Source organism: Drosophila eugracilis, unplaced genomic scaffold (genome assembly GCF_018153835.1).
Source record: "Drosophila eugracilis isolate 14026-0451.02 unplaced genomic scaffold, ASM1815383v1 contig_81, whole genome shotgun sequence".
NCBI classification, from domain to species: Eukaryota; Metazoa; Arthropoda; class Insecta; order Diptera; family Drosophilidae; genus Drosophila; species Drosophila eugracilis.
The window spans coordinates 845,357-871,914 of NW_024573712.1; the positions used below are offsets into that span (position 1 = coordinate 845,357).

Genomic DNA, 26,558 nt, shown 5'->3' on the forward strand with positions numbered 1-26,558 from the left:
CTAAGAGCTTTCTATGAAAAAGGTTCCAAAAATTTGGAAGGATACATTACAGCCATATTTATGGACTGATGTGTGAACACATGAGGTGGCAAGGGGCAAGGGGCAACAGGAAGTGCGGCACATGCGACACGTCAACATTCAATTTTCTAATGAAATTTTTATTATAATAAAGCACATATCTACGGCGCGGGTTGTAGGTTGTAGGCCACGCCCACTTACAGCCCATGCTAACATGTATTCATGGGAAACAGTGTTGCTTTCCTTCCTGCTCTCTTTCCCTTTTCCCTTTAGCTTTTCCGACTAACTCTGGCCAACATCCGAAAATTCGGTGTGTGTGTGTATTTGTATGTATAATGAATTCTGGCAATGTAATGGTTGGTTCTCTATGTATGTGTGTGAATGGCACTCTCTTACGACTCCGCTCTCCCTGGCGATGGTTGCCCCTCGGAAACAGAGCCCAACATGACCTACATTTCTGGATCCTGGCGTCGATGTAGCTAAGCAACTCCAGGGTCTCTGAGCCACCGCATCTCACCCTTGGCTTTAGCCAAAAAGCAGGAAGTCCTGAGGAGAGCAAGGCGAAGAGGACAGCGAACAGAGAATCGAGGCGCACGCAGCACGCATAGGAAAAAGAACGCCCCCCTTCCTGATAGTCCGCCCTATCCTGTCCTGGAACACTCTTAACCCAGTCATCTCCCTTAGTCAAGCCTTATAAAAATTGTTTTCGGTCGCTTATTGGCAACAAATTTGCGTGCCTTGCATACAGAAGAAAGGAGGGACAAAGAGAAAGAGAGAGGCTAAGAACAAACGCAGAATTCAATTCAGTAAAAATTCCCTAAAAGGTTTTTTTTGGGAAAGAAATTCCAAGGCTTGCAAGGGTGTTTTTGGACCTAACTTAAACTGTAAGTCAAGAAAATCAAAAAACTTAAAGAAAATTTAAGGTAAAGAAAATAAGTTAAAACCAGAAAGTTAGGCCTACTTCTGATTACTTCCCTATTAATACCACTTAAAGAATAACTACTGTACTCCCAACCAAGATAAGAAACCTGATAAAGGTTTCTCCCACAGCGACTTCATTACAAAGTTTGCCAAAATGTGTAGGCGCTAAATGCAACAAATACAGCAAACAATTTATTAACTTGGTCCAAAGAGATTTTCACAGGCTTCGCGAGGAATCCGGCAAATGGAAAGTAAACGGCTTGGTTTACCGCTAACAAGTGAATTCTTTTTTTTTTGTGCTCTCTCTTTTTGCTACGCAATGTCATCAATCATTTTGGCCAGGACATTTGCTGTTTGGCCTAAATTAAACAAGGAAGTCAGGAGAGATGAACTAGCGGGGAGAGAAGAGAGAAAAAAAGAAAATGGAAAAGTGGAAGTGATGGAAGGAAAACAAACCCAGTGCACGTGCGGCCATTTTGTCGTTTATTGTTGACTTTGGTCAAACAGAAAATTTATATATATATATATAAGAAATATAATATTTGAAGATGATCCCAGGCAAACGATAGTCAGCACGTGCTGGATATTGGGTGAAATAAAATATCCCTCTTATATCACAATTAAGTAGTCGCAATGGTTAGATGAAGAATAAGTTACAGTGCGTGACATAAATAGGTAAGTAAGTATCGGAAAATATTCATAATTAAATATTATTTATGAGAATTATGTTGATGATGAAATGTTATATTACCATCCCAAAAACCTTCAACTGATCCAATTAAAGTTTTATGAAACTGTTTTTTTTGGCCCCAAAAAATTCTTTTGAGAAACTTGCCAGGGTCCTTGGAATACTTGATTCGCCTATGCTGCTTGAATTTCAATTTCATTTGTTTTCCGAGCGTAGCGAAAGTTAAATCTTTCTCAACTTTTGATAGTTTATTAAATTATCACAAAAACAAAAAAGTAAGACAAGAAAATTGGAGAAAAATGTGCGCCAAAGCAGCGAACAAAAACTTTTCTAATAGCAACAAAAATTTTTGAAACAACCGAATGGCAGGAGGTGGATGGTGGGTGGTTGGCCTGGGCTAGGGGGATTCACTTTATTAGCCAAGTTAACTCTTTCCATGGCCTTTACGACAGTTTGTTCTGTCACTCGCTTCACAGTTCAGAACATTCAAATTACAGAGAAGGTTGGCAAGTCAAACCAAACGGAAGCAAAAGCCAAAAGTTCTCGGGGCAACTTGAGTGCAAGTTGGTCCATAAAAAGTGCCAAACATTACCAACTCAAAATACATGCCAGACTGCCTCCGAACAGACCCAAAAACTAGCGTCCAAAGTGTAACTGCCAAACGGAAACGAACCAGGGAACAATCCCTCTCAAAAAAAAAAACGAGGAAAAACCAAAAAGAAAAAAATCCATGAAAAATTCAGCAGAAACTTGTCCAGGTGGGCGGACTGGATTCAATGGCCAGGGATTTTTGGGCTGGGCGCCACTTCATTTGCGAATGCGAACATTTCCTTTGGTCCTCGCTCAGGTGACAAAAGCAGGTGCCCGGCCAAATGGATCCTGCCTGGCAACTGAATGCCTTCCGAGAACAAGCGACTTGTGGAAGAGGAAACTATAACTGTTCTCCAAGGCTGAATAATCCGGTCTTTGGCTATTTCTCACCCGGAAAATCTCTCTCATAAGGAAGCTTAAAATGGGATTTAGGTTTAATTTCTCTTTAAATTGATTCCAATGAGATTTGAGTAAGCTGTAAGTGCATTTTAGTTTTTTGTAATATTTTAGGAACCAAACCATAGGAACCATTTCTACTTTAAACATCCTTTTCCTACCTTTATTATCCTGAAATCCACAAAGCCATATCCCCAAATTAAAGAAACGGAAACAGTTCTAGATATCTTTTCCTTAAAACGGAACTTTTCCATCGTAACCCGTATATTATCATGAAAATCTCATCCCATCTAGCTCAAAGGAAGACCCAGGGGCATATCTTTAGTTTCCGCTGGTAAGACCCAACAACCTGACCTTCCCGTTGGCAGACCGAGCATTATAATAACACTTTCTCAAAAAGGTTCTTTATGGGGTTTCCACCCCCCAAATCCCCCACTACGAGCAACCATCCACCATTAAGCACAGTTAGTTAGTCGTTTCTTGTTTCTCGTTTCCCTTTCCTTGAGTCCATTGTTCCACGGTCTCTTCTCGTTTCTCCTCTGCCCCTTTCCTCTTCTCTTCTTCTACTTTTCGGCTAGGTATGTGCGACTATGGCCAAAAGTAATCTTCCAAGGCAAATGTGAACCACAAACAAATTTATAGCTGCAATGCGGCCAGGCCGAGCATAACGGGCCCACATTTCTGTGAAATGTGAATAGATAGAGGGGGTAGAGAGGGGTTAGAAATGAAGCTCAAAAGGAAACAGTCGAGTGAGGACGACTATAAAAATATACAACAATACTGCCAAGGCAACGGGACATAATGAGCCAGGGCCAGACGGCCCCAAACGGTAAATGGTAAGCGGTAGGGCTGTAATCGGTTAACGGTAAAGCCAAGCTCAGCTGAGCAAATGTGGGCCATCATAGAGAGAGAGAGAGAGAGTGCGAGAGAAAGAGAGAGAGAGCGCGCACCACTTTTGGACCTTTCCTTTTACTCTGCACCTTCTTTGCAGTACCGTTAGCGTTTTTCTGCTTTTGGACTTTGCATGGCCATTTGTTACGTATGCGGAGGAGAAGGACTCTCTTTTTTGTTGCTCTCTGCAGTTTTAACTTACTTTGCTGCTTATCCTAAGGCTCTCTCCCGTTTGCTAACGTTGTACCGTTACTTCCTCTCTCGTTCTCTCTATTTTATCTTTATACATTTTGCTGCATACATTGAGGCACTATCTCTGTTTTGTCCTTAGACATTCCACTCCACTCTCTCTCTCTTGTCCTTACATATTTTGCTGCACACTTTGAAGCGCACTTTCTCTCTCTCTCTCTCTATTTTTCTCTCACCGCCTGTTTATGCGTCATTTCTTTTGGCTTTTTCTTACCAGCCAAACGCAAAAACAACAACAAATATTATTTCTTGCTCAATTTTATTTTCCATTCTTTTTCTTAGCGTTCCTTTTTTTATTTCCTGCTGGTTCGCATTGCAGCATTTTACGCAGACAAGCGAGCACATTCCTTTTGGTTGAGTGAGAGAGAAAGGGCAAGAGAGAGTGGGGAGTGGGACTTTGCGACGTTTTCAGCAAATGTTCGCCATTCATTTTTGTCATCGCTGACTTTGTTGTTGTCCTTGTTGTTGCGCTAGTTGTTTTTGGCTTGCTTGGTGCCTGGAAAACTTTTTGGCCTCGCCGCAAATGCTTCTTCTTACTTGTTGCGTTTCGTCCTGGGACAAGCACAAGAAAAGGGGGAACGATATGAGAATGGAATGGGAATGGAATCGTTGGGGGGGATTTTTTCTTTTTCAGAATTTATTTTAAAACTCTTTATACGTTATTTATAAATGATATCTTCTTTATAAGTTACGATAGGGGGAAGGCACTGAAATTATTAAGGCTCTGAGATTAATTAAGAAGCGTCCTAAAAGTATGCAACAAAAAACGAAATACGGCTTACCGTAGTTTCATGACTAAGTTATGTTTGACTTTCAGAATAATAACAAGAGCTGAAACCTTTCCAACGTCAGTCTTGTGGATTGGTGATAAAATTATCCTTTTTAATTTTTTAAAATCCAAATACTTGTAATAGAAACTTAAAACATTTCGTAGCACAGTAAAACGATTTTTGGCAGATGCACCGAAGGCTTTTCAGATTGCATCCATTCTCTGGGTCCCCCTTTTATGCCAGTTTCATTAGGTAGATTTTCCACCTGAGTGAGGAACTTCCCACCACCACCCCAGCCCACAAACATTGTTCTGCATTCACAAGTTCGTTTCATGCTCTTATGGTTTTCTTTTTTTCCCCAGCCATTCCATCCTGCACCCTTCTGCATCGCTTTTTCCCTCGTTTGCTTTTGCTGCTGCAGCTTTCATTCATGCCACGTCAGTTGACATAATGCGACATGGCCACACACACACAAGCCAACAAACCACCCAACGCCCTCTAAGCCACCCACAAACACCCCTCATTGTCAACTACTGCACTTGGCAAAAGTTTCTGCCAGGCTTTTGCCATGAAAGTGCCATTCAAATCTACAGCCCCCCTCCTTTATCCTCAGCCTCCTTTTCTAGATTGCCACAAGTTTGCTGCTTGATCGAAAGGGTTTCTATTCCAAACGTTCCGGCTTTGTAGCCTAGGCAACTTGTGGTAAACACAGCAAGCCATGTTTGTTTATTCATAAAAAACAATAACAAAACTCGGCACAGAACCCGAAAAGACCTCGACATAGGCAAACACAAAACTCTTTAAAAACACACTAAGGATTGGCAAGTAAACAGTCTATAGAGGTTTTCAATATCACACCAAGTGCTTGCGTAAATAAGTTGGTCTAAAAGCATCAGAAAACCATCAGTGTTAGAAAACATTAGTAATTATTGTAAATTTCTAACCATTTAAAGGATCAAAAGTTTTTTAAGGACACTAAAAATTACAAAAGTTAAACAAACTAAAATTTTAATAATTTTTAAACAATTGAATTTAGTTTGGTAAAGATGAAATGTGAACATTTTTAAAGATTAAACAGATAAATTAAGGATCACAAAGATCAAAAAGAACTAACAAACTTTATACCCAAAGATATATTAAATCAAACCAAGATCCCTGAATCTCCTTAGCAAATATGGGTTAGTATAAATCAAAAATTCTCATGAAAAACCCATTAGATCAACCTGAAATTTTCCCAGATAAAACCGCCGAGCGTGAGGCTAGATTGGAAGGAATAGAGCGCGTGCTCAAGATGTCCCGGGAACGGATTACGATAGCTATGATCATACCAAAGCTACTGGAAAATCCCGAAAAACTAAAGAGTGTCCTCATGGGTACTTGCTATGAAGAGGTTTTGGAACCTATCGATGCCATGATTCGTCATCTGGGAAAGCAGACTGGCCGTTCCAAGCTGCCCCACGATCATACCACAATGCGAATTGTGGATTTCTTTCTAGTCAATCATAATATTCATCGATTCTTTCCGCATTTAAAGCATAATCTTCATGAAAGAGATCGCCAGTTGTTGGCTGCCTTTCACTTTCTCGTGGAGAGTGCCCATATGCACCTGCATCGATCCTCGCGAAGTGAGATCACCAAGGAGCGCAAGCTGCATGCCATCTATCATCAAAATGTGGACATACAGAAGAAAATCAAAGAACTGAATGCCAGTCTGGCCTTCCAGAAGGTCATTGGAAAGTGGAAGACAGCAGCCAAGGGTATCCACCTAATGAAAGTTGAAGAAGATCTGGCCAATAAGAAGTGGCAGAACAATGTGGCTATACAGAATGAAATGTAAGATCTTTCTAAAGTATTTTACATTCTCTTATTAACTTTATAAAAAAATCTCCCCTCACCTAGTGAAAAGTGCAATCGCACTATGCGTATCTACCACAAGGGTAGCATGGACAGGCAGAAAGAGCTGGAGGAAGAGCTAACTAATGCCCGGGAAACCTATGAAAAGATGACCAAGAAGCACCTGGCCGAAGAAGTGGAGTTACGAAGCGAGAAGTAATATTAAAGCTAAGACTAAGTTCTAAAAATCCTAAATATTATCTTCCCCAAATCAGAAACAAATTACTTCTTCAACTGCAAAGTATTATCAAGAAATACGACATGAGCTTGGGCGAGAAGATGAGAGAGAATTTGGTGGCTCAAGATCAGTTTCTGGAGGCCAAGAAGATCCTGGACGACTTTATGGTCACATTTAGGCATGAAGAGCTTATCTACAAGAACATTGTGGTGAAACGGGAAGATGAGGAGCGTCGCGTGCAGCAGCAGAAGCTGGTAATCTTTATGATGAACAGGGCGGCGGCCAAGATCCAGAAATACTGGAGGAAATGGAAGAAGGATCAGCGCAAGAAGAAGCGGGGTGGCAAGGGCAAGGGCAAGAAGGGAAAATAGTTGGAAAACTATCTCCTATTTTATTTCTACATTGTGCACTTTTTATGTAGAAATGTAAATATTCTACTAAAATTTCTAAAATCCTTATTTCGTATGCTTTCATCTGTTAAGAAGTTAAGTTTGCCTTTGCTCTTATTTTGTTTACCAGCTTGTATATCAGGCTCTTGTGGCGGAAAATGACTAAGCATGTGTACTTACACATGTATGCAAATTAATATTTTCATGGAAAGGCAAATGTTTACTTGCAATTAAATCATGTTTACTTGCCACTTGTCGCCAATACACATTTGTTTTTGCCACAGAAATGAGAGCTACTTTCTGCCTGATGATAAAAATAAATTCCATAAAAAAGGAAAAAATATTTAATAAAAATAAAAACAGCTGAGGAATGAAAGGAGAAACCAAAAGCTAAATTTTGTTGAGTTTATGAATGTTGGAAGGAAAAACTTAAGATATGAAATTTTGTTAGAAAATATTGAAACACAAATCTAGGAAAGATTAGGGCCTTTGCTCATATTTATATTATTATTTGTTAAAACTTTTTTTAATAAGTAGATTGTTTTTGTCAAATATTAAAGCTTCCTATCTCTGGGAAAAAGACCCTTAATTATGTTTAAGAATTACACTTTCAAGTGATTAACAAATAGTTAAATATTAAAGTTCTTAAAAGTTAATAAAATATATTTAGTAAGGACTATTTTCTACTTTCAGCCTAAATTAACCTCCTTACCCAATAACTTAACTAATCAACTCCTAAAACATATAAAAATCTATTAAAAAAAACACACACTTTGAGGTTATACCCATACCCAATTGCATTTGTCTCCTTATCGACTTGCGATAAATTTCACCAAAAGCATTGTCTATGTTTCGGTTTTTTTGTTGGTGGGGTGAAAGGGCGACTTGTGGGGCTTCCTCTGCGATTGCGAAAATCCAAGAGAGAGAATGAAAACGCCTGGCAGAATGTTTACCCAACACGCACACACACACACAGCAAAAGAGAAGGAGGGGGAAAGCCAAATTTTCATGTCTTGCGGGGAAAACGAAAAATGGCGCATTGCTGTCGTCGCCAAGCGACAACGGCAACTACAACTACAGCTACAACAGCGAGTACAAACGCCCTTTTGGCCCGGCCCAATGTTTGCTGCATTGTTACTTCATTTTCATTTTCGTTTTCGTTACCTAGCCCTCTTCAGCCCTCTTATCGCAAAAAAAAAAGGAAAAAAAAAGCGTAACACACCCCCAACCCGTACCCCTTGTGGCATGTCTAATTTTCCAGAGGTTAACATACTTAACTTGTTGGCATGCGTTGCAAAATGCGCCAAGGCTGCGTTGCACCAAGAGGCGCCACATTGCGACAATTTGCTGCGGCAAAGGAAATCGTACAGCAGCTGGAAAATGCGCAAAATCGCCATCCAATGGCCAAATGTAAAAATGTCCAAGTGCCCCCCATGTCCCATGTCCAATGGGCAATGGCCAATGCAAAATCCCAGTGGAATGGCCATACATTCCCGCATTGTAATTGCAACACGCATCCGCTGACCAACGATTTGTGGTCCAATATCCTTGGGCTAGCCAAAGGGTTAATCCCATGATATAGAAACTGAATCTTTTGGGTAAACAAAATATTTATTGCTGAAATAAAGAACGAAAGAAGGGAATTTATTTATTTGTTTACAAAAAGCTGATTTATTATTATATTTATTATATTCTTGTTTTAATTGTTGTTTTTTTTTAAATAAAAAATATAAAAGAAAGCTAACACTGCGTATACGTGATTTTGCTATGGGTAATCCATTTTTATGGCCACCCTGCGTATAAGTGATATTATGTACTAATAACTCACAGCTTTGGGAGGATATTCTATTAAGTTTGAAATAAAATAAAAGAAAATAAAATAAAAATTATATTTTGATATTAGTTTTTTGTCCATTTTTGTAGTTTTAACTTTCGACTCGTTGTTTTTATAAGAATATTTTCCAAATCACATATACTAACCAAACACAAAGTTGATTCATGCTGTGAAATGCATTCTTGATAAACGTTAAAGCAATTCTTAAATGTACATTTGATAAAAACAATGTGATTCATTTGTATTTAAAACTTTGAATCATTAACCCTTTAAGTTCATAAAACTCATTGCTAAAACTTTTATAAGTAAATCAATAAATAAAGTTCTTTTTACTAATAAAAATCCGATTTGACTGAGATTTGAAAGAAAATTAAGTTTCTATAAGTAGTCCTTCCAATAAATGTAAAAAAAAAACCAAAAATTCAGCCAATCCCAATCCCTTTCCGATCACATCTTCTAATTAACAACACCCCACAATGGCCAAACGCGATATTCTGCCAGTATTTCCTTCTCGGGCAAATTCAGTGATAATGAAGCAGCGGGTTCTTGCAGCCAGGAGGGGCGTCGGTCTTCTAAAACGTAAGCGGGACGCCATTGACATGAAGCTGCGAGAGCTGCGCAAGATGCGATTCGACCAGGATGTTGATGCGGACGAGACAATGCGTCATGCCATTTTCTCAATGGCCAAGGCCAATCTCCTGGGCGCCGATTTCAAGCCACAAATGGTAAGCAACAGCCAAGTGGCATCCGCCTATCTCCGACGAACCGAAATCAAGATTGTGGGCATCAAACTTAATTGCCTGGACCTGGAGACGAGGGGTACGGGTGCCTTTCCATTGGCGGGTCTCAGTTGTGGTGGGATGCAAGTTAATCGGATTAGAGATGCCTATACGAAGGCACTACGGGAACTAGTGGGTTATGCCTCTTTAGAGTATCAGGAGCGGATGCTGCAGGCTGCCTCCCTACAGACCAACATGAGGGTTAATGCCTTGGAGCATGTGGTAAGTGTGGGAATATGTTAACATTTTATACATTCTTTATAAATTCCCTAACTAAATCCAAAGGTCATTCCGATTTTGCAAAATACCTATAACTATATATGCGGCGAGCTGGAGGAGTTCGAGCGCGAGGACTTTTATCGTCTGAAACGCTCCCAGGCCAAGCAGTTGGAGGCGAAAATGGCCTTTAGCGAATTGATCAAGACCAAGAACATGACCGACGAGGAGCTGGAATTATATGTTCGTAAGAACATAACCCAAGCCCGACCAGTGCCCGACACCGCATTCGAGCACGATCAGTTTGATGAGCAGGAGGTCAAGAGACGGGTGAGAGAGGCCCGTGTGTCCTTGAAGCAGCGCCGTGAGCTGGAGAAGAAGGAGGCAGCCGAGCGGAATGAAAAGGCTCCCGTAACTAGCTTTATCACCACCAGGAGTGCCATGAGTATTTCGGGTCGGCAAAGGGATCCGCGTGCCAGCAGCGGTGATCTGTACAGCACCAAGCGACAGATCCACGACAGCGTTTCTGGACCTACTGGGAAGTCCGTGAGGCGTGGTAGCACAGCCAGCCAGGTATCTAGGATTTCCAAAATTTCCAAAGTCAGTGCTAATACTGAGAAACAGTAAGGCGTTCGAGGTTTCGAATGCAGATTTTTCCAATAAATTTCGGTCATTTTTTTATTTTATACAAATTTTTGAGATCAATTTAAACCAACTTTTCCTATAAAAATGGTATTACAGGGTATCACCGTACACCACACCCTTATTTTCACTCACTCCCCACACACTGTTCGCGAAAAAGCGCCGGCGCGACCGTTACAACGGCAAAATCAAATTTATTTACGGTTAACAAAGGTGTGAGGAAAGAGCAACAGCAAAAGCAGCAGCAACCATGCAGACGCTGCAGAATACAGCAACCGCGAGAGAGAGTGGGCGAGATAGAGTAAGAGAGAGCTTAACCGGTTCGTGCTCCCGCGCAGAACAAGAGAGCGCGCACGAGAGAGAGAGAGAGAGAGAGCGCAGCGCTGCTGCTGCTGCCTTTTGATATCGGGGAAAATAAAACCGTATATATGGCGACGCAGCGTTATTTCGAACACAAAGTTTTGAGTCGTCGATCGTTGCGGACGGAAATTCAGATTAGGATCGTGAGTTGACAGAACAGAATAGAAAAACCAGCTATTACCTACATATATAGAGCAGCAGAGTATTTGGACCAACAAAAGCTACTATATAGAAAACCACACACACACAGACATACAACCAAGGATCCCAAAGGAGCTGCGAAAGTTTCGCGGATAAGCCAAAGTTTCTCTACAAAAAAAAATATAGAAACAAAACGAAGAAAACCAACGAGCAAAAAATTCAAAATGAAACAAATATCTTTATAAAAACCAAATCCGAGCAACTCTTATATGTATTAGCTCTTTTCCCCCGCCACATATCTACTATATAAACGAGAATTCTGCCGTGTGCGCGCGTGTGTTTGGCATATTTCGCACAATAGATGAAAAAAAAAAAAAGAAAAAAATGAAATGAGAAAAAAAAACCGAATGAAAGAAGAAACGCAAGGCGAAAATTTGTATTAAATTCGGCTGAAAACAACAATAACAACAACACTACAGAATTTAAGAAACTGCCACGGCGAGAAAAAAAGAAACGTCGGCGGCGTCGCTGCTTTGGACGCTTTTTTTTCTCTCACCAAGCTGGCAGAGTTCGTCTTATTCTTCTTCTTCCAGACCCCAAAAAGTTAATCCCCATCAAATCTCTTCTTGCTTCTTTTCCAGTGTAATAATTAGTTAAAAAACAAAAGCAACCAAAAAAAAAGTTAACCGCGCGTTCCGTAATTCCACTCACACACATACCAACACTCAAGCAGCAGCAGTAGCCGCAGCGGATTAAAACTTCGTCACTTAGTAGCAACAAATAAAAAAAAAACACCTACAAAAATGGTAAGTTTATTGGTTCTGATGGCAAAAACATGTGCACCTTTATTTTCTGTTTACACAACGTGTACGGCAGCGGTGGCGCTGGCAGAGGCGGCCATCATTTTCCATTGAAATTTCCACAGTTTTTGCGAAAAATCAAAGTCAGACAGCGACCCCCAGGGCAATTACCATTAGTGCGAGCAGGATGGGTTTCCAATGGCTTCCAATTAGACGTTGTTTATATGGTTTTAACGGCTTTCCACACATACACTGGCACATACAGGCGTACTTTATACACCCCGTCGAAAAGCAGCTGTCCCCGGGAATTTCGTTTACATTTTCGCACCCCAAAAATATATATATATCAGGCCTCACGGGTAGAAAAAACTGGTTTTTTCTACAACCCAATATCAATGTTTTACAAAAAAAAAGTTGTAGACTCGTAAAATGCATCCCCTAAAAGTTTTTATCTCATCAAAAGTAGGTTAAAACTTTCTGATTGTGGTATATTTTGAGATACAAATTTTAAGGTACATTGGGTTTTCAATATTTTCTTACAAACTAATTAAATTTCCACTTCGAAATCAAAGAATTAAAATTATGATTCTAATCTTAATTTTTCCTAAATTAGTTTCCAGCTAACATACATTTGTAAAAATCTTTTAAAATCGAATTTTATCTTAAAACACGTCAAACACTTCACATTCTGATTAGCAAAGTTTATACCATCTTCTAATCAGAACTTGAACTTTGTCCTCGGGGGGTCGCAAGAAAACAAGGTAGCACAATTACCTGGCAATGTCAATGTAGCAAGAATTTACACACATGTCACGTCATCCGTCAAAATTATTATTTTTTGCAAGGCTGTCGCACACGGAATGTTGACTCTCGATCAGGTTCGCCCTTATAATAATTCCATGACGTTCGAAAAGCGAATAAAAATTCCCCCTGGAAACCCAATCAGGCGTGGAAAAGTGGAAATTCTTATCAGCATCTCGAGCAACACCTCAATTCTCGCTCTCTTCGTATTCATGGATCCATAAATCAAATATGATTTTGGCCAATTTGTTTAGTATTATGCGCACACATCGGCGCTTTTATCAGCAATTTTTCAAAGATCCCCGCAAATTCCATTTTGCTTATCAGTGGAAAATGTGTGAACATCCATAAGCATGTATAGATGTAGACATATACATACATATATACCTATATATGAACTTATATATTGATGAACAACAAAGTCGCCGGGCCCGGCATTATTGGTCTTTTCTCTTTGCCCCGCCATTCGTTGTTCGCTCTGCGCTTTCTGGTTGGATTTTTTGTATTTACCGCACATTTGGCCGCAAAAATTGAGGTTAGAAACGGACCATGGAAATGGTGAAAAAATTCTTATAGGAATTTCGCGCTGCGCTCTTTTTACCTCTCTCTTTTTGACGCTCTCTCAGAAACTTGCGCACTCGACGCTCTATTTAACCGTTTCGACGCTCTCTCACAAAACCGTTTCACACACTTTCGCGTGTCTCTCTGTGTGCAATTATTTCGTTCGTTATCAGTTCCGTTTTGTGCTGCGTCTCTCTCTTTCCGTTTCTTTCGGTATTTCAGCTTTTTTTTTTGCGCCTTGCGCTTGGCACTTTTATCGGCGCCTGCCTTTTGTTGTTTTCTTCCATAACCGTTTCATTTGCCGCATTGCGGTTATTTTGCTGTTTCGCCTTCGTCTTTGTTCGTCTGCTTCGCTCGTTCATTCGTTCGGCTCGCCGTACTCTTATGCGTGTGTGTATATGTATATGAGTATGTGTGTTGGCGGCTGCCTGTTCCACTTTGCCTTTTCGCACAAGAATTTTATTGTAACGGCACAGGCGAATGGGTGGGGGAGGAGGAGCGCTGCAAATGAAGAAAAATTCCTGCTAGACGCCGCTTAACCACATAATCCAATTTTCTTGTCGCCCTCTTTCGTGCACCTTGTTCTTCTTATTTCTGTTTGCTTTTCTCTGCGCCTTTTGATAAGAACGAATGGACGAACCGAGAGCACCCCACGCCCACTTTATCACCCCCGCTGCCGTCTCCTCATCCTCCTTTTCAACCTCATCTGGCGTCGCCTAATTTAATTAGCGATTTTTACAGCTCACGCAGAATGCAAACAGCTTTTAATTAAAATATGTATATCGCATCGTTTTATAAATACGTGCCCAATTTGTTTCTCTGATTCAACCAACTGCTGCTAACTTGGCCCAAAAGCAAATATTTGTTAAGGGTTTTTACTTTACTTTACTTTGACTGATCTTCAAAGTTTGTTGATCTTTTGCTGCTTTTATTAGGAGAAATGTCTAGATTTCCTTTGAAAAACTTAGCCAACATTCATATAAATTTCCATGAGTCACATTTTCTCTTGGGCTGACTTCATCGATCATATGGCCTGGCCTATGATGAATACACCGCGATGATGTGAGTGGCATATTAATAATGGCTAACGACTGGCTTTTGGCTCAGTTAGCACATTTGTTTGGACTGCTTCTCAGTTCGTATGCACTGAAATTGTACCCAAAAACCATATTTAACCGTCATTCATAAAGCCAAACTGAACTCCATGAAACCGGTTGAAACCGGCAAAAAAAAAAAAGAGAAGCCTAGACTAAACAACGGTAAACCGGCAAACTTGGTTTTAACATAAGTTTCCAGTTTGAAGTTGTATTTACAGTCAAACTTCTTGATGATGAATTTGAATATGATTAGCAAATGTGGTTTATGATAACTCTAACTTATAAAACATTTTTCTAACATTTTAAATAAATTTCCCATTTTAACAATGATTCAAGATTTGTTGATGACCCATAATTCTTTTTGGTGGAAGTTTATGAGCAAAGCAAGATAACTTCATAACTTTGATAAATTATGAGTACATAAACAAAAGTTTTTAAATAAAAGTATGCCATCATCGCCAGTGATTATATTCAAGTGGAGAAACGCAAAAGTTCAACTACTTTTGGCGGATCATAAGGTCAAAACTCTAATGTGATAAAACCATGAGTCATTGCCATAGAAAAAAGGCAAAGAAATAAGCCAGATAAATTCGCACAGCTTGAGTCCTGATTTCAGTGGAATAAACTTTCGGAAGGCACTGTGTTTGCCTTGAATATAGAAGCTTCCTCGGGATGCCATCCGACGTGGCCGTGGGCGTCTGATTGTGCATACAAATGGATTACCAATTAGGCATTAACCCAACAAAGCCACCCCCCAACCGCCCCTCGATTAACGACCCCACCCGATTGACTACCATTAATGGATATCGCTGGGTGGGTGGGGTTTTCTGCTGATTTTGTTATTATTATTTGCATTATTTGTCGCCATTTAAAGAGAGAGAGCTTCAATCTGCTTTTTAGCAGCGAATCTGATGGGTGTTTCTGTGTTTCTGGCTTAGTCACGCCTGCCTTGCCAATGACATAACCCAGTTGAAAAGCGTTTTATCTGCTGCGGGCCATGGCGATAAGCTGGGCAAATTCAATTGAACGCCAACGCGACAAAAAAAAAGAGAAATACAAAAATAATAACAGGTGGCAGCAGACCAAATGTACTCGTATTTGCTGTTTAAATTTACCGAAATTCCCCGATTAGATAAGGTCAAGCACGCAGGGCGCTATAATTCCAATGCCAATTGCTGATTTTGGCTTTAACTAAGTTGGTTTACTGGCTGGCCTAGCCAACGGAAGTTGTCCATAAATGGTTAGCTGGTTGGCCAACATGTCTGAGATCATGTTTAAGGAACATATTGATTTGGCCTTCAACTTAAACTGATTAGATAGAGGCAATCTAAGCTCTGATCCCTGAGACTATTAGCTAATTATATAAATTATAGATTGAATTGATAGTTGCCCTTAGGCAATTAAAGTTGTAATTCTACATCTGGGAACGGTAAACAAACATATAGCCAAGCTTTTCACTTATCAGCTTGAACAAATATATAGTATAAGTCATCCTCTGACGCAGGCAAAGTTTGCTTTTGCATTTTTGCTTCATGATTAATAATAATTATCGCAAGTCAAACCAGGCCTTATAATATAGTCGTTAAATTCTTTAGCTTATCGGTTTGAGAGAGAGAGAATTGCTCAAATAAACATTAATTTTGCCATTAAACAATAACACTCAGGCAAACTGAGAATGAGGCTTGGAAATTTGTTGACCCTGAAGATCGTTTTTGGGTCTAGAATTACCTGGCTGGCTCCTGACAACTCGCATGCCTCATGTCGCAGATACATCATTCGCATGGCAATAATAAATTTTGGTTTTGAGTGTCGTCGTCTTTGTTTTTCCACTCCTCTTCCCTTTTTTTTTCTCCTCCAAGCTTCTTGCTGTTTATTAAACATTCGCTGACGTCAGGTTTTTGTTGATTCAGCGGAAACTTAACACCTTTTTTTTCCAAGATACCACTGCATAGAGATACCATATACCAGATACAAAGATACAATTGTATCTGGTCTTGGCCCGGCGGCCAGACAAACAACAATATGCAAAATTATTCAAATTAAACACAATTGTTCTCCTTTTTTTTTCGGTTTCGGTCCCTTGTTTATTTCTAATTGTATTCCTTGGGGGGTTGATAGTTTTCCATTTTTTGACATTGAAATGCCATCCGAGATGTCGTTGAAAAGTTTTTCACAAGCCAACCCAAAAGCAACCTGGTCGAGTTGTCAATATCATAGTTGTAGTATTTATTTTGTTAACGATTGTTGTTTGATGCCAATTCAAAATGGTTTGTGTTTTTAGTTAGTTAGTGCATCTAATTAATGGTCTTATTATGTGTTTTTTTCTGTTTTTGCAGGCCGATCAGCTGACAGAGGAACAGATCGCTGAGTTCAAAGAGGCATTCTCGCTATTCGACAAGGACGGCGATGGCACCATCACAACAAAGGAGTTGGGCACAGTCATGCGCTCCCTGGGCCAGAACCCCACAGAGGCCGAGCTGCAGGACATGATCAACGAGGTTGATGCCGACGGTAAGTTGGGTTTTTGGGAAGGAAAATCATTGTCATTCGGGGGGGTGTTATAATAAGATATCAAGTCAGTATTGGCTAACTACACAGACTAGCATGTGTTTAGGCCGCTAGCTTTAAAATTAGTTCCAGTCACAATCGTATCTTGTGACTTGATGATGAAGTCAGACTTTTGACTATATATGCAAATGATCTGATTAGCCATGGTTTTTGCCACAACCATGCTTAGTGATAAACAAACTGGCCAGAACCCCTTTTAACCCGATCCCCAAGGTGTCTAATTTTGTTTACCCAAATCTATGGCTATTCTGGGCCTAATCCCTCTCACTCATTCCTTTTCGTTTCGCTTCTCCTTTTGCAGACAGACATAGATCAGACCAATATTTGTACGACAAACAATGGGTGAAAAATACAAAAATACAAAAAACAAAATGAAGAAAAAAAAAATGGAAAATCATTTCTTGGCTAAAAATATGCAACAAAAACACGTCATAGGGAGTAAAAATAGATGACTAAAATATTTTGGCTCTTTCCCGTGTCTTGTCTTTGGCAGCCGCTGCTGTCAGATTTTTTTTGATTTTTCATTTTTGAGTAAAGGTGGTTGTTTGCTTAGCTCAAGAATCTCCGACAAGTTTTAGTGTAACAAACTTTTTTTTCGGGGGAGGAAAACAAGAAAATTGAGGAAGATCCATTTTTATTTCTGATGCTGGGGGAAATCGAGCGACAGGCGCCTCGCGCCAAAAATGTGGCAAAATTGAAAATGTGTCGCCCATTTTTATAGCATGAGGTTTTTCACCTTTTGGCGGTAAACCAGATTTGCCATGAATGTGGAAGAGAAAGAAAATAAATAGATTAGCTTGTCTATAGTTTTTGTTAGTTTTTAGTTTTTGAGGTAAAATGGGAAAATTATATTTATTTTTAGGATTTTCTACTACTAACGGTATAGTAGAACACGTCTTTTTATACCTTTTTCTTACCTATTTTTCTAACAATTTTCCCCAGAGACTGCGTAACAAGTAGATCCCAAGAAAGTAGCTGCCGAAACTACTTTTTCCCCTTACTTGTTCTTTCATAACTTTTGTAACTGTCCCCGCCCAATTTGTATTTGTATTTGTTTTTTTTTTTTTTTTGCTCCATTTTCTTTGTCAGTTTTCCCTTGGTTTGGTTGTTGTTGTTGCTGCTGCTGCTGCTGCTGTTGCTCTTGCACGTGGAAATTCTGTGCGCATGTTGTCGAAAATATCCAGGACAAAATCTGCAAAGTCCTGCACAGAATTTGCAGCGCAGGCGCTCTCTCGCACAATTTCCATTTTTTTTTGTTTCTACAAGTTAAAGTGTTGCAATCCAGGGGGGGTGGTAAAGGGGTAGATGCGCATACTAACTGTTTATCAGAGCTAAAAATAGTAGTTGGTATATGGCATGGCATGGCATGGCGGGGTCGCCACTTGGGAGTCCGAACATTTTTCCATCCAAAACTTTATTTGACTGGAATTTGCATATGTGAAAAAGTTTTTCATTGAGTGGAAAGGAAAATGTTTTGTTGGCCAACTTTATTTGCCAACGTTTTAGTTGTTTCTCGTCGCTAAACGAACTCCTCTAATTTACGATTCCACAAAGGAATGCATTTTCTGGCCCGAAAAACTAACTTGGCAACACCAGAATCACCCACTCACATGGCTTGGTGGCGGTGGCCAATGTGAGTGGGCCAGGCAGTCGTCAGGAATCTGACGGAAACATTAAACATTCATTACTTAAAATTTTGTTGGCGTCTCGTCGCAGGCAGTTGACGATGGCCAAACTGCCTGATTTTCAGAGTCTCTCAGCTGAATGCAAACGACCGCATTAGTTTTTGGTCAAGAGGAGAGATGTGAGGAGGTGAAGGAGAGGGGTGGGTCAGTGGGATTGTCCAGCGGTATAAATACAATTTTAGCAAAAGGAAAAGGAAAGGAGTGAAAAGTGGCTATAAATTAGTATACAACGGGGTATACCCGTTGTAGTGGATATTTTGTAAGTTAGGAATTAGGAAAATTCCGACTGTCATTGAGTTTTCTTTAGTACTAAATGGAAATTAAATCTGAGGATATTTCTATAAAGGTAATTAGATATTTAGAGACGGTTTTGAGAGTTTTTCTATGTTCTGTTAATCTGCTGTTTCAGTTTCAGTTTTAACTTAAAAAGAAAGTTTTTAACAAGATTGATTTTATACAGGAACTTCTACAAAATCAAATTTTGCGATATAATACAGTAAAGCTTAGATAAATTCAAATACATTCTTAAACCTTAAGGTAACTTTCATTTCAGAAAGAACTTAATACAATCCTAGCACTATTTTCCATCTTTTCCAAAGTCAACTGTATTTTGTAAAGCGCAATGGAAAATGCCCCCAAACTAAATTTAGCGATGCCACTGCGAGCGGCACAAGAAATAATAATAATAAAAAAAAAAAAAAAACTTATTAAAATTTTAAATTGTCTGCAAAATTTTGCGAGCAACGTTGCGAAACGGAAAAGCAGAGAAAAAGGGGTTGTGTGAGGAGGAGAGGAGGAGGAGGTGGGTGCTAGAAGGCAAACGTAATGGAAACCGAAAGCCCCGCCAGACGCTGGCCAACATCATTATGGCCAATAGAAGAGGCGATGTGAACATCATAATTATCATAATTGGGCTGAGTGAGAGGAAGGAGAAAAGTGGGGTTCGTCAAAGTCGTACGTTCGGGCCAGTCTAAGAAGCGTCTAACAAAAATGGCAACAAATTTCTCAATGCCTTTGTCTGTCTGTTGTCCCCCCAATACAACCAATATTCTATGAGTGTGTGTGTGTGTGAGGAGGAGGCTTTCCTTGGTATTTGTATTATATGTTTTTTTTTATTTTTTTTCATTTTTGGTTTTTGGGGAAATCCTATCGACAAAGCCAAAAGCAACAGAAAATCGCGTCAAATGTTTTAAATAGAATCATAAACAGAAACCGAAACAGAAACGGGAGGCAAAGACAACAAGCAACCAAACACAACAGATATCGGCCGAATGAACTATATAGCCACCCGTCGATATTTTATTTGATGTTCTTTTGGCTATTTTCGAAATATATATATTTTTGGCTCTCTCAATATGGCAAAAATATTGAATAATAATAAGACTTAAATTAGCCGAAAGTGTGGTGAAAAATTTATGATTATGAAATTGGAAATTGCTTTCAGATTTTTGTATTTATTTGTTTTAGAAAAATGTTTGTTTATTTTAAAACAAATATTTAAGAGTGTTAAATAGTTATTTAGTTTCTTTTTTTTTAGGGGTCATGAGTGCAGAGTTCATTCGTTTTTATTTTGTTACTTGCGAGTTTTCCTTATCCCATCTTCAACAAATCTAAATTGCCCTAAAGGAAAGTAGTTTTTTGTGCTTCCAAAGTTGAAAAGAACTTGAACCTATGAGGCATGAGGCATCATATATACAGAAAGTTCTCTCCCTCTCTCTCTCTGGAGAAAACCCATTTTCCCACAAAGTAATAAAAAACACATTCAATTCACAAGAAACAAAATGATAGCCACAATGAAACACGCTCCATTTGGTTTTGAGGGTAGCAAACACAGAGGAAAAACTGAAAACTGAAAAACATTTTATACTGTTGTTCCATTTTATGGACAAAAGGGGCTCTTCTCTTGACTAGGGAACGATGATGTTGATGATGATGATGGCTTGCAAAAAGTCAGTCAATAACAATTAAGGCCAAAAGTTGTCTTAAAAAAAAAAATAAAGAAAATGTATAAGAACTATTTTCAAGTTAAGACCAAGTCAAGCCGAAAGCCGAAAGGAAACTTTTTCAATTAGTATAACAAGAATTTCGGTTTGGGCCACTTCATTTGCGTTTCACTTATGTAGGATAACCTCAGGAAAATGTTTGGCTAAATTCTTTAACAAATTTTCATTCCACTTGGCTGAACCGAAGGAGGGGGGAAGGCGATAAAGAAGCTAGATAAGAAAAGAGCACAAAAAAGAAGAGAGAAAGTGAGGAGGAAGAGAGTGATTCAACAGAAATGGGATTAGGCGGACTTATCTTTGTAGCACTCCACAAAGGTGGGTGGCCTACCCGCCTACACGTGTGTTGGTTTTCACCCCAACCGCCGCTGCTCCCCCCCTTTAAGGAAAGTTTGTTTGGGGCTTAGGCAAATATGAAAATATGCTCGATTATATATACCACCTCCCAGGGATTTAACGTCGAAAAGGCAACACGATGGAAAAGCTTTAAGTAGTGTACACACAGCCCCAGGGTATTCGGCGGCAGAGCAAACTTGGCCATAATGAAGAGAAATGTTGGGTGCCTTTATCCCCTGACTTGAATTTATTATAACGCCTCCATCGCCTCTCCAACCCCTGGGGGTTAAGAATTTAAATTGATGATGGGGGGAAATCCCTGAAATCCCATCCGTAAAGTATGCAACGAAATTAATTGTTATTCTTTATGCTTTCCGCACAGGCAACGGCACAATTGACTTCCCAGAATTCCTTACAATGATGGCACGCAAAATGAAGGACACCGATAGCGAAGAGGAGATCCGGGAAGCCTTCAGAGTGTTCGACAAGGACGGCAACGGCTTCATCTCGGCGGCTGAGTTGCGTCACGTGATGACAAATCTCGGCGAGAAACTCACAGACGAGGAGGTCGATGAGATGATCCGTGAGGCTGATATCGATGGTGACGGTCAGGTCAATTACGAAGGTGAGTTAAGCTTAGGTCATGTTAGAGATAGAGTAATGAAATATCAGTGGATATCCATGGATTAGTCTTAATATTCTTAATTAAAGTTAAGAAAACAGCTTAGTTCTGTAAAAAGGGTTTGCTAAGGTTTGAAATCAGAGATATTTTTAACTTTTTATAGGATATACCTCATGTCTATTCCAATTCCGATAATGTAATAGAAACTAATGACAGTAAACTTGTCGAATCTCATGATGAAATATGAGAACTTCCCAATAATCCGCGTTGTCAAAGCTTTTCCAACGCTATTTTCACGGTAATAGCTCTAAATGTTATTGTTTTTTGTGGTTCGCGTGCTTTGGGCTCTAATTGGATCTGTCTGTTGCACCTGCCACGAAACAGAGACAGCAAAAGCAAATAAAATGATTGAATCACTGGCATCGCATTTGAGTCACTATTGGCACTTGGCTGTGTCATATGGCTTGGCTAATTAACCAAAACCCTGACTCATTATAGTAATACTTAAATGTGTGCTAAATCTATATAAATATATAAATAAATAAATATATAGACAGAGATATATAAAACAAATATCTCTACCCATTAGCAGTGCATTTTTATACGAAATCTTTCTTGGTAATTTTTTAATTGCTTGAAAATTGATTTTTCAATTGGGCAAACAGCGTGTCCCAGTGGGTGAAAATGAATATAGAGAAAAGCAATCACCATCAAATGGGAAAAGCTAAAACAATAAAATAGAAAATGGAACAAATTTGAAATCGCAAAAAAAAGAAGGAAAATCCTCCTATATTATGGCACATCCTCCCACTACTGCCTCGATTTTTCCCCAAAATTTCCTTTTGTTGTGCACACACACATAGAGACCGGGAAAAGTAGCAATTAAAATCGGACAGTATTTCCCCCTCATATATATGTACTACCTACCTATCTATATCTATCTATCTATATATATATATGTTGATCTTCAAGTTCAAATAGAAATCGTTTTTGGCTGCCGCCAAAGCATTTCGCGGATCAAATAGATTAATCACAAGTAATTTATGAACAAAATACATAAAAATAGCAAAAAGTTTAAACAAAACAAAAGCAAAACGAAGACTGATGATCTACATTTATAATCATTAACTACATTGTGTTTTTTTTTTAGTGGAATTTGTTAATAGATTTGTATTTCTTTAAAGTAAAATGAAGTGTCTAGGTTTAGTTAGTAATGAGGAAGTGTTGGGTATAAAATTGTACTTGATACTGTCAGATAGTAGAATCTAAATGTTAAGTGGAAGGTGGATTTGCCAGAAAACTCAAGAAGTTAGAAAATCAGGTGATCAGGTGATAGTTGGCTAACGAATTTGTACTACAAACCACATGTTGTTGCTAGAAAAAAGTATCTATAACTTTTGCAGTTATTAACATTAAAAAATAACCCTTTTAATTACTTAAAAAACAACTTTTTCTGTATCATCATTCCTCTGCCATATATCACTGGCCATTTAAACTTTTCCTACTTTTCCTACTTTGCCTGCTCCCAATCAGTATTTTTTATGCCTTTCGCCACTTTCCTGCTGCCGCAAATTGAAATGTTTTTAAAAGCCAAAATAAATGTCGCGCGTAAATTCCACACTTAAATGATTAACCTGTCGCGGGCCAAGCAGCCGTCGTAGTCCGCTGCTCGGCAACAGTGCGAATGGGTAACAACAATTAAAATAAAATATATAAATATTGTGCAATATTCATCAAGGGGGCTCGGGGGTTGGGTTGGTAATCGGGGAAAGGCGATGGCATGAACATTGACCGAGCAAATGTATCTCACTCCTCTTGGCCGTGTTTTTTGGTTCAGTCAGCGGAATCAGCATAACGTAAATATAAAATGCGCATTGTTGCCATTTTGCTTATTGCCAATTAACCAAAGTCTTTATTGTTGTGTCTTGCCGGCTTTGGCTATAGCCATACGACGACCCCTTCTCTCCCTCTCCCCCCGCACATACTTCTTGGTAATTTTGCAAGTGAAAATTATATGGCGCACACAATGAATATGCAGAGGGAAAGATAGATATTGGCGAATGGGAATGAGATGAGACTTACTTTGGCCCAATGCCAGCAGATAGAAAAATGCTGTGCAAAGGGAAAGAAGAACAAGAGCCAGTCGAAAATCAAATAAAATGTTAAACAAAATACAAAGAACAACAAATTAAAAATTAACACAGAGGCGAGGAAAATTAAATGAACACACACACACACCTACACACATCTCTACAATAGGTGTGTGGGTAAGAAAAAAAAAAAAGAAAAATAAATTCCAAAATTAGCAAAAAGGAAAAAAAGATGGAAAAAATCTAGACCTTAGCAGAGATAGACCAAGTAAGTTTGGCGAATGTAAACAAAGCGACGAAAGATAAACAGCAGAACCACAAAAACGCAAAACGACGTAATGAGTGGGCGGGGGGAAGGTGTTTTGGTTGGGGACGGGGGCATTGCGGTTAATTCAGGGGCTCGTGGTGGGTCTATAAAATGAATAGCTAAGAATATTTGCCCAAAAACATTTTGTTGACCGAAGAAGACAGCCGAAAAAGTTGCAATGCGACCTGGCTTGATTTCGTTTTAATTGTCTTGGGAAAACTTTCTTTTATATTTCTCTCAGTGCATCGAACTGGATAGCTAAAATAGGCGTGGCCCAAATAGTGGGCCATGATGTTTTCCGACGAAGATTTAATCAAAAGAGTGAACGACGAGCACATTTGCATTTGGGCAAATGTCAAGGACGGCCCCATGGGGTTTCGCCACTCTTGGGAGTTTTCCCATATAGGCTAAGCCGGGCGTCACCACCTGAACTTTGGCCAATAACATTTCAGTTTTAAGCCTCTTACGACCTCCAAAAGGGTTTAGTTTGATTATCAGAAAGGTGTGTTTTGGCACTTAAACGGAATGGAAGGTTAAATTTACCAAAAAGCTTGATAGCCATCGATTGTTTGCGGGTTTTTTGATAAGCTTTTTTTTCTAGGGCAAGTCATTTTAGTTTGAAGATTATAGGCCAGGCTAGAAAGGCGATAAGATTTGAAGTATGGAAGTTGAAGATGGTATTAAACTATATGATTTTTTATTGACTTTTCCACATATGTTCCTAATAAACTTTTTGCCTTGGAAATTCTAGTTAATTTAGGTTTTGCCATCCCCAATAAATGTTGTTATTTTGTTGATTTTTGGCAAAACCCATTTACACCCTATAAATTCTTGACCATTGGTCCCGAGGAAATCCACCCAATTACACGCCCACTCAATTTGCACAGACCTCTATTCTGTGTCTCTTTTCTTGCCCTCTCCCTCACTCTCTATCTCTTTCTTGTTGTTTAAATATTTCAAAAATGCAATCACCCTAGGAAACAGCAAAACAAAAACAGCAAAAAGACAACGAAGAAGAAGAAGAAGAAGTGCAATCAAGAAGAACAGATGCACCAGCAGCGCGTCCGAGAATTCTTTTCTTTTCTCCTTTTCTCTTAAAAATAGAAATAGGCAAACACCTGATAAATTGGGGACACCAATACAGGCAAAAGGGAAGAAGTCGACTGGTGGATGGTGATATTGCTCCTCCTTTTCTCTCCTTTTCTTCCTTCCATATTGATTGAGTCGATGATGTGGAAGTTCTTCTCTTCTTTTTTGTAATGGGTATTGGTACAGTGAACTAGGGTATATTGGTTTTGAGTAAGTTTTAAAGAGATCTTAGAAAGGTACTTAAAATACTTTTGAACTAAGCGCCTTTTAGGTATGCAATACTTTTTATCATTAGTTAAAGGGTTCTAATCTTTCAAGCACAGCTTATACCCAGTTTATACCCATCAATTCGCGAACAATGCGGCAAGAGGCAACGTCTTTATATTGCACTCTGCCACCGTTGCTGCCAAGCAGCCACCGTCTTCTATTTTCGGACGAGGAACAGAAGAGAGTACATAATCTCTGGCGATTGACTGTCTGAGTCTTTGCACTCAATAAATTTTCCCTGCCTTTGCCTTGGCTGTGTGTGTCTTGATTTTCTTTTTTCTCGTTGTTGTTGATGTTGTTGTGTTGTGTGCGGCAAAAGTGTTTTCATCAGACATCTCGTGACTTGCTCGTTTGTCTTATTGATTAGCTGGTCGTTGCTGTTCGTGTTGTTGTTGTAGTGTAATGCTCGTTTGCTATTGATTAATTGCCATCTTAATTTAGTAGAAGGTTAATGACAGCGCTCAGCTATTTTCGATACTTGATTTGTTGTGTGAATCTTTTTTGTTCTATTTGATTTTTTTTGGTGTCAACTCAAGTGGTTGAGAGGGTATTTTAAACTGGGGATATATCATTTCGAGAGTTCTTAATTGGGTAATCAGTTTATAGTTTATGGATTTTTTGTATAGGTGTTTGTTAGGTTAAGAAATAGTTAGAAAAGGTCTTACTTAGAGATGTGTTTTACTATTAGAGAGTATTAAGATAGATATTTATCTAAAGACAGACTTCCCTTTTCAGTTTTAAGATCATATTTGAGACTTTGTTATAGATAGTTTAGTTAGAAGTTTTATTCTTTAATCAATCATTTGCAACTTTTTAACTAATTCCAATCTGTTCTCTTTCTTTTCCTTACAGAATTCGTGACTATGATGACATCGAAGTGAAGCGTTAAATTATTTCTTTTTAAGCCTTTCTATTTTTTTAAGATGTTGACGAAGACTGTAGCTGTGCGCAATAACATCGCGCCACGCTGTTGCTATGGACCCCAGTAAAAGATCTTAAAAAAAGCAAACAACAACAACAACAAACAACAAAGAGTTAAGCAAAAAACAAAAACAACATAAAGAGAAGAATAAGAAGCAAAAAAACATTTAAGAAACTTTAAAAACAAATGAAACTTACACTTAAAAAAATGCAAAAGCAAAAGAAAATTTAAACAAGCAAAAAACTGAAACAACCGAATTCAGAAAGAGAAGAAGAAAAAGAGGTTAAACGAAAAAAAAACAACAACAACAACATAATTTTAATGCAACAAAAAACAACAACAACCAAAACAGCATACTTAATGAAGTCACCGTTTAAAACCACAAACAACAACTACAACTACAACAACAACCAGCAGCAACAAACAACAACAACAACAAATCGTTTCGATTAACAAG

At 38.9% G+C, this 26,558-nt stretch overlaps 3 protein-coding genes across 5 annotated transcripts; all 3 read left to right on the plus strand.

The window, feature by feature from the left end:
- Nucleotides 1-4,699: 4,699 nt before the first annotated feature.
- On the plus strand, nt 4,700-7,053 carry LOC108106808 (dynein regulatory complex protein 10). Of its 3 annotated transcripts, none has more exons than XM_017214057.2 (4): nt 4,700-5,702; nt 5,763-6,357; nt 6,424-6,573; nt 6,633-7,053. In XM_017214057.2, the coding sequence occupies exons 1-4, from the start codon at nt 5,699-5,701 to the stop codon at nt 6,964-6,966; spliced, it is 1,083 nt and encodes a 360-aa protein (XP_017069546.1). In that variant the 5' UTR covers nt 4,700-5,698; the 3' UTR covers nt 6,967-7,053. The 3 variants fall into 3 exon arrangements, with proteins under 3 accessions (XP_017069546.1, XP_017069545.1, XP_017069544.1); XM_017214056.2 differs by having other exon boundaries at nt 4,700-5,349; nt 5,561-6,357; XM_017214055.2 differs by having other exon boundaries at nt 4,700-6,357.
- Nucleotides 7,054-8,889: 1,836 nt separating this feature from the next.
- Nucleotides 8,890-10,499, plus strand: LOC108106521 (V-type proton ATPase subunit D). Its single transcript, XM_017213629.2, has 2 exons — nt 8,890-9,819; nt 9,883-10,499. Exons 1-2 carry the CDS (start codon nt 9,295-9,297, stop codon nt 10,438-10,440), a joined length of 1,083 nt encoding a protein of 360 aa, XP_017069118.1. The 5' UTR covers nt 8,890-9,294; the 3' UTR covers nt 10,441-10,499.
- Nucleotides 10,500-11,612: 1,113 nt separating this feature from the next.
- On the plus strand, nt 11,613-26,249 carry LOC108106522 (calmodulin). The gene is made up of 4 exons (XM_017213630.2): nt 11,613-11,763; nt 16,553-16,726; nt 21,187-21,429; nt 26,032-26,249. The coding sequence occupies exons 1-4, from the start codon at nt 11,760-11,762 to the stop codon at nt 26,058-26,060; spliced, it is 450 nt and encodes a 149-aa protein (XP_017069119.1). The 5' UTR covers nt 11,613-11,759; the 3' UTR covers nt 26,061-26,249.
- The last annotated feature ends 309 nt before the right edge of the window (nt 26,250-26,558 follow it).

Bases quoted from the DNA above. Each gene is read 5' to 3' on its own strand.
- LOC108106521 (XM_017213629.2), top strand. From the start codon at position 9,295: ATGGCCAAACGCGATATTCTGCCAGTATTTCCTTCTCGGGCAAATTCA. The intron at 9,820-9,882 runs GTAAGTGTGGGA...CTAAATCCAAAG, and splicing joins TTAATGCCTTGGAGCATGTG to GTCATTCCGATTTTGCAAAA.
- LOC108106522 (XM_017213630.2), top strand. The intron at 16,727-21,186 runs GTAAGTTGGGTT...CTTTCCGCACAG, and splicing joins CAACGAGGTTGATGCCGACG to GCAACGGCACAATTGACTTC. The intron at 21,430-26,031 runs GTGAGTTAAGCT...TTTTCCTTACAG, and splicing joins CGGTCAGGTCAATTACGAAG to AATTCGTGACTATGATGACA.
- LOC108106808 (XM_017214055.2), top strand. From the start codon at position 5,726: ATGAAAAACCCATTAGATCAACCTGAAATTTTCCCAGATAAAACCGCC. The intron at 6,358-6,423 runs GTAAGATCTTTC...CCCCTCACCTAG, and splicing joins GTGGCTATACAGAATGAAAT to TGAAAAGTGCAATCGCACTA. The intron at 6,574-6,632 runs GTAATATTAAAG...TCCCCAAATCAG, and splicing joins GTGGAGTTACGAAGCGAGAA to AAACAAATTACTTCTTCAAC.